At 40.3% G+C, this 21574-nt stretch overlaps 1 protein-coding gene across 7 annotated transcripts in view; it reads left to right on the forward strand.

Annotated features, from left to right (window-relative positions):
* BEND5 (BEN domain containing 5) overlaps nucleotides 1–21574 on the forward strand; it is a 924018-nt gene that overhangs the window by 808286 nt on the left and 94158 nt on the right. For all 7 annotated transcript variants that reach the window (XM_068689841.1, XM_068689840.1, XM_068689843.1 and 4 more), the window contains one exon: nucleotides 11934–12086. In XM_068689841.1, the coding sequence (XP_068545942.1) occupies nucleotides 11934–12086 (153 nt within the window). The remainder of the gene's footprint in view (nucleotides 1–11933; nucleotides 12087–21574) is intronic.

A 21574-nucleotide genomic window follows, 5' to 3' on the forward strand; every position in this document is an offset into this window, starting at 1 on the left:
AAGCTTTACCCTTCCCTGCTGTGTTAGGGAAGACCTGGAAAAGCCATTTGGCGTAGCACTTGTGTCCCAAAATCAGAATAGTCATTCAGTTGAGCCCTGCTCACTCTGAATGGAGAGGTCTGTCCTGTGACTTGTGCCTCATCACTAACTTGGTATATGTCCCTGCTCCAGCGTGCATTGTGGACTTGGCTGCCGGCAGGAATGGGACATGTTTTGGGGCTCAAAGCTGTCATCTGAACCAGTGAGAGACTGAGGTTCAGAAACAGGCCCTTCTTCTTTACCAGATACTTCTTCTTCTTTAGTCACAGACTTTTTGCCTGATAAATGGATGGCATATGTCTCAGCTGGGTAAATGTAGCTGGTCATATTTTGTTACACTGTGCGTAATAAAGACTTTAGCTTATTTTGTTATTAAGAAAAGAATTTGGCAGACAGCTTTAAATGTCTGCCTAAGGACAAAATGAACTGAGTTTTGTAGATAGCTGCTTTTTTTTTCCTTAATAAATAAATAAATGGAAAGATTTTTATGTTGATAATAAAAATAACTAATGCAGAGCTTTTTCCACTACTGCCTGGAGACATGGACAGATGTGGGATTTTGAAGGGATAAAGAATTGAATTCTGTTGGCAGGTAGTTGCTATAAAAATGACTATCCTTTCTGCCTCTTATTACAGACCAACATTCAACAAATGAAGAGTTTCTGAGAAAGCTAATAATGACAGGATCAGGTTCCAACCACCAGAGATAGCAGAAACCTCCTCCCTTCAGAGAAATCTGAAGTTAAAGGGAAGTGGTTGGGAGAAATGGGAGCTTTATTAAAGTTTACTAACGGACTTTCTCCGACTCACAATGTGATGTGTGGGAGCATGGAGGAGAGCAAACCAGTGGGGAAAATATAAAGAAATAGAATGAGTTCACCAGAAGTTTGGTTTGCCCATGAGTTGTCTGCTGAAGTTTTATGCGATTACTTTTCTGCCTCCAGAGAACTTTCATTAAACTGTCCTATATATTTCATTTCTGTCTTGTTTTGTGGTCTGTTGGAATAACAGGATATTCTTTTGGGACTTCTCTGGTTCCTTTGGTTAGCAGAGTTGGTGATGCATCTTTGGGAAGGCAGGTCAGCTCTTTGGAACCATCTGGATGTGTTACCCGACATTAAGAAGCTGGGGCAGATGTGACCCCTCTGTATTTTCACTCGAGTTTGGCAAATGGCTAGCTTATGTCACATCATATAATTCATCAAATTATGGGGAAATGTCTTATTCACTATTTTTTTTTTTTCCAATACTAGCTTTTCTTGTATCCAAGTGGTATTCAGTGTTATAGCTAAAGCTTACGTCAATCTCTGGAGGGACTATAAAGCAACAAACTCCAGTGTAAAGTGTTAAAAGCTACTAATATTGTTGACTGCCATTTTTTCTTTAAAACTCTGATACCATTGCACTGAGTTGTTTACTGTCCCTTCTCTTGGCATCAGACTATTGATTTGAAACTTTCCAAGTGGCACAGATTTATATAAGGTCTGGCATATCTTCTCAGTTGAGGAAAAAATCAGCGAGAAAGAAAGGCCTCTAATTTCAGTGGTAAATCAAGGAGTTTATGTTAGGAGTGTAGTTACCTTTGTCAGTGACAGAGGAGAAACCACTAGATTGATCCAGATCTAAGTGGTTTCATTCACATGTTGAAGAACCTATCTTTCTCTAGGGACTGCTGAGGTAGTACAGGGACCAATACAATTTTTGCTTGAACAAAGAGTGCCAGCCATTTGTTGTTAGGATTTTGCATTCACACAGCAAATTAGACCATGGAAAAATGAAGTATAACACCATAGTATCAGAAATTAAAAACTCAAATTAATCTGAATTCAGATCTCCAAAATTAACTAGAACAGGAAGCTGGCTCCTTAGCCCAGACTGGGAGGAAAGCATCACTTTGTAGAATCACAGAATGGTTTGGATTGGAAGGTACCTTAAAGATCATCCAATTCCAACACCCCTTCCACCAAACTGATGGACAGCATATTTAGAATTTAGTTACTACCCAAATTGTTGCATCTATCGGAATATCTTGACAAACCAGAATTATACTGTTTCCCAGTGTCGTTGGATTGTAGGACTTCTGAAGCCCTACAATCTGTTCTGGCTTCTGAAGCAGTCAGTAAAGTATATCATAGACCTGGGCAACCACTCTAGTGTTTGGTGACTCAACCTGAAAACAGTACATGGACCATCAGCGCTGATGCTGCGTTTAGGAGAGCAGAGATCAAACATTGACCTGATACACCCATAAATCAGAGCAAATTGCTTTTTTGTCCATTATAGAGAGATGTAAAACAGGGTACAAGGATGAAAATGAGTTTAATTTTTTTTATATATATTCAAAGATGAATTTTGTATACACACACACTTATAAAGATGTATATATTCATGCATAAGAAAAAGCTGACACAAAACACCTAGATCTCTAAGTCAAGCATTGTCTCTGTGGGTCAACTCCTACTGTCTTGGATAGGAAATACATTTCTTCAAAGAAACTATAGCTTTGTTTAGTTCTTTGTTTTTTTTTTCTCTTCAAATTGTCATTCTGGTTATTTCTTTTACCATTGTGCTGAATCTTGAGCCCCTGATGTTCTGCAAGACCTGGATCCTCTTTCTATAGGAAATGTTTTTTTTTTAAAAAGGCGTTCCCCAATATGTTTGCAAGCCATACACTGCCTTTGAGATCTTGCCTTGAGAATTTACTTAAAGACACCATTAACTGCCCTGCTGTCTTGTTTGATGGTCAGAGCACAAGGTGATAATGCCTGCAGCAGCACAGTTGCCCTGTCAGCCAGTGTGGGTTGGGGAATATTGGAGAGGAAAAAAAAAAAATCAGATGCATCTGATGCTGATAAGTGCCTTGCAAAAAGCATGATATGTTGTGCTTACAGTCATAAAAGCAGATCCTTCCAAAATGACCATTACTTTTTAACTTTCACATCACTGTACAGGTAATAAATACCACTAGATGTAAAGCACAGAGGAAACATTCTGCAGTTTGTTGGGAAATGCTATGCTGATCTGAAAGGCTGAGCTGTCTCTGAGCCAGTAAAACTCAAGGAAACCTATTCTTCCAGCTGTGGATGAATTTTGGGTCAAAAAGAAGATATCATGGACAGTTCTTTTTTTCTTTTATTTGTTAGCATGCTGACCCTCCCTCCAGTAGCTATGTCTGCTGTATAGTCCCTAATCTCTTTCAGTTCCCTTGTGTTTCTGTTTATCAGCTTTCACTTTTATCTCTTACTTGGCCGTGCTTGTTGCCTATGCTGAGTACAAGGAAAGAAAAGAAAGTGCCAACTTTCTGAGGAACAGAATAAGACTAATGACTGTGGATGGCTTCTGCTTGTGGTGAGGCTGTGCCAGGAAGACAGAGAGAGATCATTAGTTTGCTTTTCAGCTGTCCATCGCTAGTAGAGCACATGTGCATTGTCCATCCATAGCCATCCTGTCTCTTTCCAAGGAAGTAGATGGCCACACAACTTTGGAACAACACATTTCGTGTTGTTTCTTTCCACCTGACTGGACAGGTTTACAGTTTGCATATGTTTGTCTCTTTCTTATTCCACATTCATCTATGTAATAAGGGCTTACTTAAGGACTACCACTACAGGTCATCTCATAGGTCCAACTAATCTGATTTTCTGCATCTTTGTTAGAAGCAGAAGATGACACCTGGGGGGGGGGGGGGCATCAATATGAAAGCTCGCATGTGTAAAATGAGCCCTCACCTTTGATGTCTACCTTCTACTAATCACTGGTTTTGAGGCTTCTGGGTCTAAAAGCTTTATGTAGCAAGGACCTACCATTCAGTAATCCCTCTAAAGTGGTTTAAACTGTAGAAATACGTGTTTGTTTGGTTTTTTTTTGCCAACAAGCAATGCGTTAACTTTCTAAGAACTACACAAGTCATATTCTGCAATATAAATTAAAGTTTAATTAGAAAATAAGAACAACAATGTTGCATCAAACCCAAGGTCTGTTTGTCTCAGTATCTAATGGCCTATTGCAGATATAAGGGATAGACTGGAAGAACAGGGCAAAGCCTCCGGCAATGTGTAATTTGGGGATTTTCTGATCAAGAATTTGTGTTCACTTCTTTGTGTGTGATGGTAGAATATTTTCATTTGAATTTATCTAATTGATCTTTATGTTTTGGCCAAAATCTGGTGGCAATGATTTCTGCAGCATAAGGTAATTTTAAAAGTACTTAATTTTGTTTGCCTTAGGTCTTCTGCCTGATGACTTTATATTCTGTCAGCTGTTACTTATTTAATGAGAAATAATGAATAATGACATATATTATTTGAGAGGCTAGAGAAATTTATTATTTGGAATTTTGATTTGCTTACATGCAATTTGTCCAACTGCATTAGTCTCTAGGAAATTAGGGGAGAGCAAGTCATAATTCCTATACTCCATAATTCCTCTCTTTTGAGCCTCTTTCCCTTTTTAATTGGAGGAGAGACAGGCAATGTCTTTGGGCCTTATTTATGTACTTACAAAGTAAAGACTGTGTACCTTAGAAGATTCTGCAGGGGTAAAATTAAAAGTTATTTGTAAAACACAAATTGATTAATGCTTCTATGAAGTTAACAGGTACTCTTGGACTTAATATAGGTTCAAGTATATAAACAGCAATTAATGAAGCCTGGAGACATTAAATGACTTGCCTATGGTTACACAGCAAGTGAGTGTCTAAGGAACAGTACCAAGGAGTGCTAAATTCCCTGATACAGCTACTGGGAGCATTTCAGCAGAGAAAACTTGCAGAACCAGACAAGAGTGAAACTGAATCACCCAGTGACAACATGGTCACTTAGATATTTCTGTTTTGTCACCCAATTTCCTTGCCATTAATTGCCAGAATTACAATGCTGCTTCAGCTTTTCTCTTTTTGTTGCTTTAAAAAAAAAAAAAAAAAAAAAAAAAAAAAAAAAAAGTACGGTTCTTCCCCTCTCCCAAAAACTTGTTGGTTATTTTTCCATAATTCCTTTTTTTTCTGAAAAGCTGTCTTTCTGTAAAGCCAATGCTGTTGCAGACAAGTGAGCAAGGCAGGATTTCCAGAGCTTGTTCAGCAGAGCATATGGTGGTGGATCCAGATCTCACAGGGCTTGCATGTCAACATGTGCAGAGCAGGGATGTGAAAGTGAGGTCTGAGATAGACAGGGCCAAGTGAGATCATCAAAATTTAGTGTGAGATAATGGACTGAGACCCAGTACAATTCCCGTGCTTTATTCTTATTATCCAGGCAACTAAAATCTTCTGGGCTTGCTGAGGTCAAATCCCATCTCTCTGAGTGTCTGTGTGTTGTGTTTGTTCCTGTATAAAGGAAAGAGAGAGGATGTGACAGAACAATGACTCTCCTTGTTCAGAGTTACTCTTCTTGTTTTGGCTTGGGGTCAGTCCCAAAATCCAGAAATAATGTATTTCTTGATTCTTATTCATTGAGGGTAAAAATTTTACAAGAATTTTCCATGCAGTTGACCCAAAAGTCTTGTCTAAACTTGATCTGGGTCTTAAAATTGTCCCTTTGGCCCCTTTCTAATTTAATATGCATTTGAACAGAAGTGACTTCTTGATAGAGCCTTTCACCTCCAGGTCACCCTTTCAAATCCAATTCAGGCCTGTCATGACCAAATGTTACCGCCATCTGACGGCTCTTCCGCGTCCTGTGTGAATTTCTGGCTTCAGTCCAGTAGCTGGTGGACAGGTGCCTGAATTGAAAAAACTGCCAGAGCTGACACTAACTGAAAGTCTCTGCAGAGAGGTCAAAGAGTGAATCAGCCTGGCAGATGAATTAACACTTAACTTGTACGCACAGTGATGCTTTATATCTTCAAAGCGCTTTACAAACGTCAGCTAATCCTCAGGAGGTGTTGTTATCTGCACTGGCAGGTGAGAGAAGCAAGCAGATAGAGAAAGAACCAGGGTCAGAATATGCATGTTGCTGATCTCCCACTCCAGGGCCAAAACTACACATTTAGCTCCTTTCAGGCCTACTGACGGGCACAGCAGAGCAGGGTTCGAGATCACTGAAGGGGGTTCTTCTGTGGATAAAAGTATCCCTTGCTTTTTAAGAGGCATGATAGCATTGATGGACATGCCATCCTTTTGCTGTATGAATCCATGGAACCAACAGAAGTTTCTTCTCCATCCTCTTTGAGTCACTAATGATTCATGTCAGTTTATGCCTATTAATAAGAAATATCATTCAGATTGAGAAATTGGCATGTAATCAGATGGGTAAGCCATTCAAATGACTTCTAAATGGCAACTGGGCTGGAGTGGTTGAATCCAAAAACCATCTCTCAGAACATCACTAAAATAATTTGGAAAAAAAAAAAGTGTGAAGTGTCATGAAGAACCGTTAGAAGGTCATGCAAAATTAGAAGGGCATCAGTGTTTACAATCTGCATTTGCAGGAACACTTAGACATTCTCAGATTGCACAAGGGTTTGTATAAGAATAAGGAGAAATTGACTGCTCTGCATGGTATCAGTGAGAATAAGAGTGTATTTAAACTGGCATTTTCCTCTTCACTGGAAGCAAGAAGAGGAAATATTGTTTTAAAATGTTTTTAACCTTTAGAATTTTTTAAAAAATAGTAAACCACTTTTCTACTTTTATTATCTTATGCAAATAATTGCTTTGGTTGCCATGGTGTTGCACAAAGGTGAATGGATCACCATGAGATGATGAATGAAAGGAGAAAGATGAGGTTGTCCCTATGGTTACAAAGGAGAGTGGCATATCTCTGAAATACTGCCTCTAATACGACATGGCTTACATCATCTGCAAAATTGGAGAAGACACTGTGGGCCCGACTTGCTGATCCTCTGGAGTTTATAGAATGGCAGAGGAAAATATTGGAAATATTTTTAAGGGTTTATGCTGTCTCTTTCAGATTTATGGGAAAAATAGGGGGAGAAGGTAGATGTTAGAAAAGTGATTTGGCTAAAATTCACCTTGCCAGGCATCCAAATTTGGATATTTCAGGGGAGGTTTGAATGTATGACACAGCAAGACAGCCCAAACTCTACCTCATGTTTCCTTGTGTAGTCAACAATAGATGAGTGTTGTGCATCCCTCAAGAGTGATCCAAGGCACTGGACAGAGTTTCCTGGAGCTGAGAGGGTCAGGACTGATGGTTTCTAGCTGAATATGGACTGCTGAACATTTGATGCTGAATGCTCAGTTTTTCTTGATTTTGCTTATTAGCATGTTGGACTTGCGTTTTCTGGTGTCACCTGCAGGAATTGCCAAATTATGAGCATGTGGTATGGTATGTACATGAAGATGGATATATCTGAAACCTTTGTGTAATTTTCTTTTGAGAGATTCTGGACCTGAGGAAGCTTCAAAGAGATAGTCTTTCTGGGAATTCCTGAATCTTTTCCAAACTAAAAAGGGCAAACTCCTGATGTGGTGCCAACTGTTGTATGTCCATTTGCTTCAGTGGCTGAGCAGTAAGGCTGGAAAGTCTGCCTGGAGGCTGTTACGTTCACTACAACTAATGACAAGCCATGGTTTTAACAACCGTATAAAACATTGCAAAGAGTTTATCCCATCCCCCATATGATATATTGGCCTGAAGAAGTCTTTTGGACTGTCTTTCTAAACCAATTGCTATTCCCAAGAATTAATAAAATCCATATTGAAGTGACAGCTGGTGGACAGAGCTGGCTTTTTCCTGCATCACTTGCCTCTCTAGTGGCCCATGTTCTGGGGTTGATGCACAGTTATCCTTTTATTACAGCTTTTATTGATTTTTTTTTAATGTCAATTTCCTTAAGAATCATAATTGCACTGTTCAAAATCTAAGTTTGGTTATATTGGCACTAGCTGTTAACATCATTCTTTTCTTTTGCTCTTTAAGTACTGACCTTCCAAAAGCATTCAGCTAATAAAATAAAAATGCAGACAAGTTGAGAATGTTTTCTCAAAACACTTCACATGGCAACATGCACCTGTTTCTGTGCTATTTTGCCTGTGTCATGTCTTAACAATAAATATGAGCTTTCATCCTTTACCATAGTTTCTTTCATTTTTCCCCTCCCTAATTTTAATGTATATTTCTCAAACTGTCAGAAACTTTATTCTGACCCAGGAGAACAGTGAAAATTGTGTGCCACGAAGGCAGGGATTCAAATAAACTTTAGAGCAGAAATTCTTTCACTTATTTATTTACTCTCTTTTTATGTGGTAAGAAGCAAGAAGAGGCAAAGACCATTCTTTTCAAGAGAGAGAATGTTAACTGTTGTTTTCTAGGAAGTGGGGTTCAATGATTGTCAGTCTAGTGAGTGTTTTCTGTTTTGACACAGAGAAAAGAAAGAGCAAGTCTGCCTTTGTTTTCTCCAACTCTGTAAGCTGGGTCATCCAGGTAATTACAGCTTTACTTAAAAAAGAGAGCATGAGAGAAATTCTCTGCTGCTGCTTGTAAGCACAAAGAAAAGACACTTGAGGGAATTAAATTGCATGATGATTTTTATAAGGCATCTGAATCATTTTGCATTCCACCTCTAAAGCAGAAAATGATGAGTTTAATATAATATTGTAGGATGTAACTTGTAAGTCTCTCAGAAGGCAGCTATGGCAGCCAGAAATGTTTGAGCCTGGTTATTCATTATTTTCTGCTTAAAAGCTGAAGCAAATGTGACTGAGACTTTGAGCCACATCTAAATTTATTCCCATTCTTACTTGTAGATGCTACTGCTTTAGAAGCCATAACCAGGGTGGGTTCTGCTGTGTAGATACCATCAGATGCCCTTGTGGTTTAGCAGCAGATAGAATTAGTTTATGTTTTAAGTGTGTTCACGTGCACATATGTAAATGCACACATAAATTTATTAACTTCATTTCCAATTAAAATTCTCCCTATCTCCAAGAGAAACAATTTCAGGTCAGCTCTCTGCTGATTTTTTGGAAATTCCCACCAGTAGGTGACATTATATATTTAATAAAATGCTAATTCTGTGATCCTGCCTAAATTACAGGAGATCAGTAATTACGTAAAAACCTTCCAGAAAACCTCAACTGAAATGTGAAACTTTATTCCTGTACTTAAATTTCTGATGTAGCAGTGGGTGAAAGCTTCTACATGTAAAGTACTTATGAATATGCATGTCTCTAAAGAGAGGGAAGAAATACCATAATCATTTAGGAGAATATTTTCGTTCTTTTGTGAAACACGTTTGCAAACAAATCACCTGCTACTCAGTGGCATGAGTTGGAGAACTTTGAGTTAACATCCAAGTGACTGGGCTGTTATTGTCCATTTTAAGGTCAGAATATTTTTGTGTCTGTGAATAAAGAGAATTTTTCCATTAGGAACTCATGTGTTATATTAACAATGCACTGAGTTATTCTGTTCTGTAAAGGAGAATGCTCAAGATGTTTCCCTTTGATAAAATAATGAATGTGATCAGAAGAAAAGAAATGTGAAACACTGAAATACTGATCTGCTCACATACAGCAGTGTCTGGGAGTAGTACATTTAACTGGCAATTACTCTAGTGGTGTTTAACAACTTACTGAATAGGATGGACAATTGCATATTGGCACTATATTTAGTGGGCAGGAATATGTGAAATTGAGATTTTATATGTTCCGTAGCAGGTTAAGGAGCAAGGACCAGCAGGAAAAAAAAAAAAAAATAAAGTTTATATAGATATTGTTGGCTGACATAGAAAATTACTTTTGAAATATGTTGGGAATGATTGGGTAAATGGTTTTAATGACTTACCTAGGTGATGAGTTCTCTCTTAAATGTCATGGTTTGCTTTTCTTCAAAGAATCAATTTATATCTGCAAATATTCTGGATGATAAAGAAAGACTTTCAAAGAAACTTCAGCACCCTAAGAGACTGTCTAAAATTCTCAAGGACAATTTTATCAGCAAATTTTTAGCAAGAATGCTTGGAAAGTTTAGAAAATATTCTCTAGTATCAGACTGGATGGCTTGGTCAAATGAAAACTAAGTTGAGGCTCAGCTCACACACATTCTACAGGTGAATTTTTTGCTGGTAAATTATTTTACTAAACTGTGCTTCTGTGTGCTTGTTTGTAGACTCTTTGGAAATAACTTTAGAACTTCTGAGAAGTACATGTATAGTACAATACCTCAGCACGGATCATACAGTCTAAGCCATTCCCTTCAGTTTTGTTTAACTCACAAATTATGCTGCTAGTCTATTGTTGTATGTCTTGCTATGTTTCTCAATTACTTTATATCAGTAAATACGTTGCTATGAAGAACTTTATGTAGTTCTAAAATAAACGTACCTCTAGGTCACTGACTTCTGTGTGACGGACATTCATGCTTTAGAAATATCCATTGCAACTAGATTATCTCCTCACTTCAATATCAAATCACTGTTTTAAGACTTTACAATGTGTTATGTTTTATGGTGATAAAGAGGTGTACATCTATCTCAACAAATTCTGTTTCTGATGGGAAATTATTTTATGGAAAAAAGTATTATTCGATTTTGGTTTTAATTTGTGTGTGCTTGGAGAGGAAGGAAAATCATATGTGATGTTTTATCTTGTTGATGCTAAGCTTTCTCTAAATAGCAGATGCATGCTTTATTGCACTGTTGGTCCTCTATAGCACAGCAAAATGTTTTTGCAGTAGCAGACAATTTATTGTTTTAGAGTCAAATACAATCAAATGTTCCTTTTCCTGTGAAGCATGGTCAGATATTGATATTACATTAGCTAGCATCTTAACATAGGAGAGGCTTAATAAGATACAGTATTACTCTCTCTAGGCTGTTTAATTAAACTGAACATTCACTGTGTATTGTACATTGCTTTTCTGCCAAGGGAAAGTAAATCTGTATCATATTAGTATCACATACCAAATGATGTTCTCCCCCTGTTAGAGACTCTCTAGAAGAGCTGATGCTGCTGTCATACAAACTGCTTTTTTAATACATTAGACTGCCTTGTTGCTCAGTATTCTCCAGTAGCCTGAGCAAGCTTTGGGTGTAGACCAGGTACAGCTGGGGAGTTGCATATTTCATTTTACTGGCAAGGGGTATATTATTTGCCACTGAGAGGTACAGGGCTGTCTAGTTGAATATCATAATCCCCTGTCCTTTTAACAGAGCTCTGCTCCTCCGTCCCACCCAGTAGATTGGGATCTACTTTCTGGTGGCAGTTCTTACTGGCCAGGGTGGCCAGGTAGTGAGGTAGGTTTGTTGTTTTCTGGTCACAGAGCACAGGCTGTTCAGGACCAGAAGTTGCAAGTGTTCGGGAAACAGAATCACATGGAAGCTACAAGGATAGAGGTATTCAAGGCACTTGCTTTGGGGATTTTTTTCCTGTTGGATTACTACAAAGCAGAGTAAGACAAATTTCCAGGCGGATTAGGTAGGATTAGAAATTTGTGGTATTTTTCTTTATAAACTGAAATAAACTGCATTGGAAATACTGAAGAAAGTCTTATTTACACAGTTTTGAGCCTGTCTTTGCTGGCCGAAAGGGTACATCTGCATATTGTAATGCAGAGCCATTCAGAGATGCCTGAACAGTCATGCTCTGGAACTGGAAGGTACATGCTTTTATCAATGGCATGGAGCCCTGTGGCAAAGAGGACAACAACGCCTTGGCTCCTGTCTGCACAGTGTCCTGTGCTGCGTAAATGTTCCAACCTGCTGAGAACAGCTAGAGGAATGTTTGTCAAGGTCTTGTGCTGCATCTTGCACACAACCCCAATAAGACATGAATGGCTGGATGCATCAAAACAAGGTCTTTGGCGTGGCTCTCTGACACTGACACCATGGGTAGACTCGAGGAGGGCAGTACTGGATTTACAGAAAGCTTTGCCTACATAACACGGTTATGATTTATCTCACACTGTGTTGTTTTATTTTGTTCTTCCCCTCAACAGAAGATTAACCTGGAGTTCTATATTGACATCCATGCCCACTCCACCATGATGAATGGCTTCATGTATGGGAACATCTTTGAAGACGAGGAAAGATTTCAGCGACAGGCTGTTTTACCCAAGCTACTCTGTCAAAATGCTGAAGATTTCTCTTATGTAAGCAATGCTTCTCTTAATTCATTTGTGTGTGTGTCTAATTTATTTTTAATGATAAATCTCTATCTTAATTGAATTATGTGAATTTTATTTTAATACCAATAGAGGTCTACTTAAAATTTTTGTCATGATTAGACACCATCTTTCCTCTTACACTCACCTTTCTCCTAAAGTGATAAATTTTGATCTTGTGTATGGTTATTAGACACATGAACAGAAGCATGTTTTTCATCTTCTTTATTATAACCTTCAGTTGTGATTTATTAATGCACTTAGTTTTTATCAGAATATGTTTTAGCTTTTGATCAACTGGATTGGGTTTATTGTTTTTATATGATACATTGGTAAACTTTTGACTCATATACTTTAAATAATGGTATAACATCAAATGACCCTCCCGTCTGCCTCCAAATGCTTGTTCACCACTCCTGGCCCATGTTACACACCTATGGGGCTGCCAGCTCAGCTGCATCCAAATAGCTCTCCCTTGCTCTATTTCAATCTACACACTCCAGGTTTGCTTCAGTGGACAGTCTTTTAAGTAAGAGTTGTTTGGTGCCCTGGTTTGCTTTGACTAGGATAAGGAGCGTTTACAAATACATCTCAGCCAAGGCAGTAGGAACTTTCAGACATGAGGCAGTGGATGACATTTGACAGCCATATAGTGGGAACAAGCACCGTTAAATATCACTTTGGAATCCTGCACTGAGCAGAAAAGAGTACAAGAACTTACTGTTAGGGTCCTGATCTTATGTCTGTCATGTTTCTAACCCCTTTTGTTAACCAAAATACATTTTTACCATTCCTGCTACCCCCTTATTGCTTATACTTCATCTTGCTGGCACAGAGAGATAAGCACAGGTCTCCTACAGCTGGGCATGATGCCTGCCTCTGCAATGCCATCCCAACCAGCCTGTGGCAGAAGTGGTAGATGGAGGAGGGCAGGAATCCTTCCGTGTTGCATGTGTTTAGCTCTACAGAAACAAAATCTGACACCAGACTAAAAAGCAGACAAGTCTGCACAGCATAATTGGAAAAAAGGCCATTTTCATCATGGCAGGAATGCTAGCCTGAAGCTTTCTCATCAAGAAGCAGTAGAGAAATCTTTTGTCTTGTGTTTGTGCATATTGCACTGTGGAGCTTAAGAACAGAAAGTGGGTATTGAAATGGAGCTGTGCCACTGTTTTCTTGACAGATCTGTTCCAGCAAAAAGGAAGAGGAACCAAAACTCCTGACTCCTCTCTGTTCCTCTAGTCTATGGTAGTTTGTTTTATGAAAGTGTGGGAGAAAGTTTGGATGGGTTGCTGGCACTTCTGAAGCTAGGCAGAAGATATCTTTACTTCTTCTATTTTCTGTTCCAAGGAGGGAAGTTTCTTATAGACTGAATGTTTCCTTCTTCTGCTCAGGATGTACCCACAATGGCAGCTGGCTGGATATTTCCTGGTGGGGTGCTGTTGCTTCCTCTGTTACCTCATAGGATTGGTTAACCATTGTCTGTTTGGGGGGATTCTGGGAACTGCTGCAATTTGAAGTTTTCTGGAGCCAGCCACTGCAAGGGCTTCTCAGAAAACTGTCCAGAGCACAGAAGGCTGAATTGATACTAAATAAGAAGAAAAAGCAGATGCAGCTGTTCCCAGATGTTTGGAGTGTGGGGAAGCTGGGGTAGGGTTCGAGAGCCTGTTTTTGTCAGTGAAGATCTCAGTAATGAAGTTTCTTATCTGCACCTGTTTGTTTTAAAAAAGAAGAGTTGTTAAGGGGGTGCTAAAAGATCATAGCTATGAATACTTCCAGTTGATAGGAATTTACAAATTTTGTACTCCTGTGTGGGACTTCTCTCTGTTACTGTGGAAGATTGTGTTCCTCTAAGTGCAAGTCTCAGTTGGCAAAGGGAAAATCTTTGAGAAAATGACATAGGAAATAGAAGCCAATAGCTAAATAAACAGAGCAGTCTCTCCCTGAGACTGTCAATCTCATTTCTGTAGAAACCAGCAGTCAGGCATACATGTTGGCATCCAGTGCATCATAGTTTGACCCAGGTGCTGCTTGTACTCAGTGCACTGGGCTTTCAACCTACATTCTGCTGATCTCTTGAGACCAGAAACTTTTCCCCTGCCCTCCATCCAAGCCATTCTTCTCAGGGCAGTAGAGGGTGTAGAGGTGTTGGAGGAGGAGACAGCCACAAAGTGTCCCGTGTCTTTGAAGCAAGAGGAGTGAATGTTACTGCTGGGTCTGAGTGGGAAAGTTTCTGTTCCCTTGTTTTCAGCTCCAGCCATGTGGGTTATGTGACTCGTTAGAAATATCAGGGGTGAAATTTGCCGCTTGAAAGAGAGGAAAAGAATCCAGAGCTTCCTGCGTTTTCTAAAAGGAGGGAAAGAAAATTGTTGAAGATTAAAAATAGTGTATGTAAATATGCCCTATTGACTGCTCGAAGGGAAGGGGGGAAGTGCATCGTTAACATTACCAGGCTGGTGTTTGAAAGTGTGGGAATGGACCACTGTTGTTACTAATTAATTTTCCAAAGCTTCAGGAGGTCTCATTTACATTGTATGCTGCTGCGGCCATTTGTTGGGATTATAATACTTCAACAGCAGCACTTCAAGTGAAAACTGGCGGCTGCATGAAGTGTTGTCCATAATTGACTAGCTCCATGTCTTCACACAGCACAGAGACAATGTTCCATTATGTTATCCATTGACAGTATCATTGAAAAGATTACTCTCCTTAAAGCATCTGTCAACCTTGATTGATTTACAAGGGACAAAGAACTGAAAAGGTTTGAAGTGCGGGTACAATTTTTGCCACCGTTTAGCATACATAATGGTTCTCCTTTGATGTCAAAAGCTCATCTTCTATTAATAATGCAGAGGGCTTTTGAATGCAGGCTACTTGTATGGAGTTCCACACTAATAACCTACTTGCTGTGAAATGGGATTCACTTTGGAGAAGCAGTCATTTGTCTGGGTTTTACATGTTCGGAATGAATCCCGACTCAAAGGGATTTCTTTCAGTGCTCTGCATGATTGCAGCTGAGCCCGGCACGGGTTAGGGAAAGCAGGCAAATCCTAGCCTACTCCTCCAGCCGAGAATCTGGCAGAAATCACGCAGCCAGATGCAAAGGAGCATGAACAACAAGCCTGGATGATGCGATCAAATGCCTTGTGCCGTTTTGTCTGGCAACCTTCTATTAATATACTTTAGAGTGCATTTCATGCCTGGACTGCTTTCTTCACCTGTCATTTCCAATAGGCCTTTTTATTTAAATGACAGCATCCGAGGGAGGCAGGTGATTAGAGTAGGGGATGTATAGGGGATTTGTGCCTGCACGGTGTTGTAGGACCAAAGGCAAGTCACCCAATGTCTCTGTACCCTGTCTGCTGAGCAGAACACTTAACCTCACAGTATGCTGGAAGGCTGACTGCGGTTCGCAGGTAAAAGTTGTGAAAGGGAACAGAAATTCTTCATTTCTGCGTGGCTTCAGAAATGGAGGCCTGTCTTTGGCTTGGCTGTCAGCACGTGAAGGGGAAAGGGAATAAAAGAGGAACTAGGAAGTTTTGCTCTCAAAATATGTGAGAGATTCTTGGGAAGCTGTCTGGGGGGGTAGGGAGGACAAATTCTTTAAGGAAAACATTTCATGATTTCAAGGTTTAGGAAGGCTATTTTTACACACTGGGAAGTAAATAGAATCAGTATGAAAGCTCTAGCAGTGAGAGCTGACAAGCTCTTTTGAAAGGCTGACTCACTGGGTTTTAGGGAGCAGCTGTTGACACCACGTCTGAGTGCATTACACATCAGCCATGGCTAGGAGTTGGTGCGGTGTTTGGAGGGGTGTTCTTCATTTGACCTTTCTTGTTCTGGAGAGTGGATTAGTCATAACGACCAGACACAAGCACTTGAACATTTCAAGAACCTGCTAGTCTTAGGAGTGGCTAATTTCGACCTTTGTGACAGTATGAGAAGAGACCATCTGTTCTCTCTGGTTCATTTAAAAGAAACAACCACAGCCATTCGTGGGTAGCTTTATCATTTTGTAAAGATTGCTTTTCTTTGCAGTGAGATGAAAAAGACTGGCCTTTTTAAGTACTTGGCTTAATCTCGTGGAGTTTGTTGGTTTATTTTGCTTTGCTTTTGTTTGTTTTGTTGTTGTTGTCATTCCTTTTGGCTCAGAACTGGTGGTATTTGGGATACCTTTGAGTTCTCATTTAATTTTTTTGCTTTCAACCTCCCAGTAGAGCAGCTTCCATGAAATAGTGTCTGTCCTCCTTTGTGTGCTGTGGTTAGCCGAAGACCCTAGTAGAGACTTGGGATCCCATTATGCTGGGCACTGAGTTAACCTTCTGAGGAAGTCTGCAACTCCCAGAGCTTTCAGTCATGCTGGGAAAGAGAAGGAGAGACGGTGGAAAGGGTACTCGCTTGGGGAAATCACAGAATGAAACCCAGGTCTCCCAAGTGCCAATCCAATGCCTTTGTCAGCAGTTCACACAGCCTTCCCCGTGGTTTATGCTGTGCTGCATAATCAGTAGTGAAGCTTCTGAGCAAGGACCTACCTGCTTCACTTTGGGAAAGGCAGATCTTTGAGAGTCATTGTCTTGGCAAGATGAGAAGACTCAAACATGAAATGGCCTGGCCTATTACTTTCTGTTGTTGATGTTGATTTTTTTTTTTTTTTTTTAAAGTTCATTTAGACTTTTTTAGCCTGGATATCTAAAATTGAAACAATCAATTCAAAGATTTGAATCTATTTGTATTTTCTATTGCTTTCCTGAGTTTCACATGATCTAAGTCTTATTTCCACAGCACAGCCTTGATCTGTCCAAGCTTTCTAAGGGAAGCTGTGTTTCTTCCAGCAAACCTCCTCCTATCTACTGGCTGTTATCACTTACCCTGGCTAGACATCTCCTTCTCAGTCTTTTGATCCCTGTACTAATCCTAGTGTATTTGGGGCCATGTCTGAAACAAGTGCTGGCACAAGTGCCAGAGGGAGTAATAATAGCTGGTGAACATTCAAGGAGCAAAACTCAATAATCTCTTCTGAAATAGAGAAGTACAAACTTGTGTTGCATGTGGCTGAGAAGAAAAAGGTGAGCAGTAAGAACGTTGCTCAGACCTGAGATTCATCCCAAAGTAAAATCCAGACGCAGTCCAACCACCATCTCCTAAATGCTTCTCTAATGTTTTCGATGAATAGATCATTGTCTCAGAAAGGCAAAAGTTGTTGTGTTCAGGTCGGCTTTATTAACATCATAAAAGCTTAACAGATCTACTCTGAAATCTGTTAAAACTTGAGGACAAAAAATGATCCTAACTCCTTTTTTGTTGTCTTATACCAGGGCATTCCCAGGAAGACAAATACAGCTATTATTTGCTTTATCGCTCCTCTGGGATGAATTTCTGCTCACTGCTTCACTTCTTGGACAGTTTCTCCATTTATTTATTTATTTATTTATTCTTGGAGATTGGGAAAAGGGAGAGAGGAAGTGTGTCTGGTGGCACAAGGAACAGAGCATAAAGCCCATGCTTCTGAGCATGATAGGTTTTGGGATAGGTTTTCATCTCACAAGAGAGTCATGACTAAACCAAACTGCTCTGTTACATTGTGCTGAGCCAATCCACCCCTTTTTTTTAACACAGAGGGTTGAATTAATTTGTATTTTAAAGAAGGGGGGGGGGGGAGCAGTAAATGGATTTTCTGTCACTACTTTCTTGCTGTGTTGTTTGTGCATATGAGTTGACGGTTCCTTTTTCATCCCCACACAGGTAGAAATTTTGAATAGGCACAGAAGAAACAACTTCTCATAGCAATTTTATGGCATATTTTCAAAGGCCATCATTATTCTTACCTAATGTCAAGGAACTGGGAGTAGGTGACAGACTTCCAGAGTGGCACAAATGAAAGGAGCTCCTTTACATTCAAATGCAAGTCATCTCTCTTGTAGAGTGGTGAAAATTTCACTGAGCTGGCACAAACGGTGCCATGAAGGAGGGGTAGAAAGTAGGTTAAGAACTGTGAGCCTCACCCCTTCCCAGGATCTCTTTCTGGGTATTATCGCTTTAAGTGTATGATATGTTAATATATGTAGAATAGAAATCTGGTTTAAAGAACTGTTTCTGGAGCAGTGAGAGAGCCTAAGAGGACTGGATGTACAGTACACAGCACCTCCTCATGGAGAGCTGTAATCTATTCTGAATCCACAAGTGAGCAGAACATCTCTTTGCCCTACTACAAACCACTTTTCCTGCAGACTGTTCAAAGCAACCGCATGCGTGATGGTTGAATTTTCCTTTCTGCTTCTCATTGTCCTAAGTCTCTATCATTTGTATAAATGATTATGAAAGCACTCCCAGGAGACTGCATACATGCTCATAAAACTATTGTAAAGAGAAGAATTGCAGGCTATTGCTAGAGGCTATTTTATTGTATATTTTGAGGAAATGTCTCATTTTCTACTGATGAATAGGGAAACTGAGAACTCCAGAGATGCGAGTTATTTTCTAAACGGCGTGATTATTCTGTTGAGCTTAGGCTAGGAAATGCCAGCTTTGGCATCTTCAAGGAAGGATGTGCTCTGGGAAGCTGAGATTGCATTTTTTTTTAAGAATAAATAAATAACAGGAAAAGCAGATCATTACCCTGAATCATGTCCAGTTCTGTTATATGTTATACATCACTGGTCAAAGCTTGGGCTGGCTATTTGTAGGAAGATAGGCTCCAGACGTTCTCTGCTTTGCGGGTGATGGGTTTGGGTGTAGGTTAATGTCTGGGTAGGCGGCTACGTGCCTTCTGATGAGAGGGAGAACCAGGCTCACTGAAGAAGAAGCTGAGAGATCCTGAGGAAGTATGTTTTGGAAAGACTATGTCAATTCAGTGTACATGAGGATGTGTTAGGGTTGGCAGATGCTGGTGATAAGAGGAACTCCAGCCTAGGCTTGCTTAAAGGATGGGGTAAAACCTGCCTCCTTTTCTTGCCTTTCCTGAGTAGGTGGTAATGGGCTGCCAAGCTCTGTAAGGGTGTGCTTGACTGACCTTGTGAAAGCCTCAGGTAAGGCTGCTGCCACTCTGCTTAGCTTGGCTGCAGAGCGTTGTTTAAGAAGCTCTCTTAGAAGACCCACTGCTTTGATTTGGATTTGGTTGTGCTGGCTGTTGTGGTGAAGGCAGTAAACTCAATAAACAACTTCAGTGCTGTAGCACTCAGGGAGATGGGAGCTATGAGTACATTTCAGTGCATGAGAATGAATTCTGGGGAATGTGAAAGGCCAAATCCCCACCCTGGTGCTGCCAGTGTAACTGGTCCAGGGTGCAGAGACAGGCAGCAGAGACCTCCAGCAGTCCTGGAGCCAAATGGCAAAGCACTGTATGGAGCCAGCACAGATAATGGGAGGTGAGAATAAAAGTGCAGCTATCGTGGTTCTCACAAGTGAACTGCCAAAACCCTGAAGCATGAAACCCAGTTGGTTTTCTAACCACTGAGTTTCTGAAAGAAAAGCTAATTTGGTTGTTTTGGTTTTGAGGCATAAACTGAGAGCTTCTAAAGCTCCCTCCTTCCAGCTCCTCTCTTAATGGCCATGCAAATATGTGTTTTTGTCAGCAAACTTAAGCAGGCATGACTGAAAGTCACTTGGGAGGGATGGGGAGGGGGAGAAAGATGTGGTGTTCCTTCACTACGCATTAAAGGAATAATGGAGCCCCTCAGGGAGCAGATGTGTGTGTGGTGACAAAGTACTTTTTAAACTATTATTTCTCTGAGGAGAACTTCACTTTGAAACCTGACAGTGCAGTGCTAGGCAGGTCGTCTTCATGGTATTCCTACAGCGTGATGCTGCCTTTAAGGAAAAGGTGATTGCTGTCTACTTTCCACCAAGTAGGAAGAGGAAGGAAAAATGAGCCAGGTAGTAGAATTGGTGGAAATGTCTTAGGATTTGAGAATATTTGGTTTTAAGGTTTCATTTTCAGGCTTTTCTCTTTCACATTCTTAGGACTAGTCAGATCTCCTCTGTCTCAGACTTCTGCAAATTGAAATCTGTATTTTTTTTTTCCCTTAGTCCAGAGAATATTCCCTTATTAAACCCAAGGTTTGCTGCCCACCTCAGTGCTTCCTACCAGACACAGAAGTTATGAAACAAAAAGCTGTTAACTCTGGAGCTGTCAGCAAGAAGTAAGAGCACCCTGTCACAAGAATATCAACCCAATCTGTCTGTCCCTAAGGGATTTGAAAAATCTCTAAGTAATGGGATCCCTATTTGAAACAATCCTGAACTTTTCAAAACATCCTCTACCCAAATTTCAGTAGTCACAAATGATTTTGAGATTGAATGTGTTTCTCTCCTGTGCATCAGAAATGCAGCAAAGCTGCAAGGTGAGATGAGTCAGGGAGTCATTTTGAGCTCTGTTGCCATTTCATCACATCTCTGCTCCCAGAATCTTTCCTCTTTACCTGCTGCCTCCTTCAGATCAGCTTTCTGCTACCATCTGCCTTTGGGATTTTCTTTTCTTTTTTTTTTTTTTAATCCATCTACATTTCAGATGCTGTCTGCAGCTTGTTTGTAAAATAAATTGGAAGAGGGCTGCCTGAAAGCAGCCTCCCGAATGCCATGATTTCCATGTCTCCAGACCCAGTTGGCATGGAGTTGATAGTCTATCACAAAAAAAAACACTAACACATATGCTTTCCAGTCTATTAAGAGAGTTAATGGAGCTGGTGAGAGGTGGGTGTGAGAAGAGAGTTAAGTTGGCTTTGGAAGTGAGAAGTTTCCTCAGTGCTTCCAGAGAAGTAAGGAGATAAGTTTTGCTTGTAAGATAGCGTGATGAGCTAGCAGCTGTGAAGAGTGGCAGGGTCAAAGCAGTGACTGCTGGGCACACCGTGGCAGCAATTAGTTCTGCCCATACGGGGAAAGTGAGCTGCCAGTTGCACCCCTCTTATTGCACCCTGTGGAGGGGCTAACAGAAGAGTCACAATTTGTAATATCACAATTTACAACCTTCCGTGGCAAAGATTGCAAAGACGGTGCATTTCTGTGCTCTCTTTCTGACTTCCGCAGACTTCAATAAAGCACTCTAGAAAATGGGAGTGAGTGAGTTATAGCTGGTAGCGTAAAACTCTTCATAGAGATAGATTTGACGTCGCCTGGGCTCCAGTCCATTTCCCAATGGCACATCTATTCTTCCCTGATGACAAGTGTGTCGTTCCTTTTTTCTAGAGCGCTAACTACTAACTTTTTTATTATCACTTTTTTGCTACACTGGGGCAGTGAGTTGAGGGCTCAGAGAGGTCAGACCTCCAGAAATAAAGCTTGCTCTTCAGCTGCGAGAGCAGAATCAGCAGAGAACTGTGATGAGGTTGTAACTGAGTTGTAACCTGATTACACTTGGCCACTGGTGGTGCTAGTGGGTGAAGAACATGAAGCAATTTGTATGCACATTCCCAGTTTATCCCATTAGTTAAAGTGCTTATTGCTCACCTGCAGAATGAGCAAAAGGTGTGGCAGGTGGTGTT

Source organism: Anas acuta, chromosome 8 (genome assembly GCF_963932015.1).
Source record: "Anas acuta chromosome 8, bAnaAcu1.1, whole genome shotgun sequence".
Classification (NCBI taxonomy): domain Eukaryota; kingdom Metazoa; phylum Chordata; class Aves; order Anseriformes; family Anatidae; genus Anas; species Anas acuta.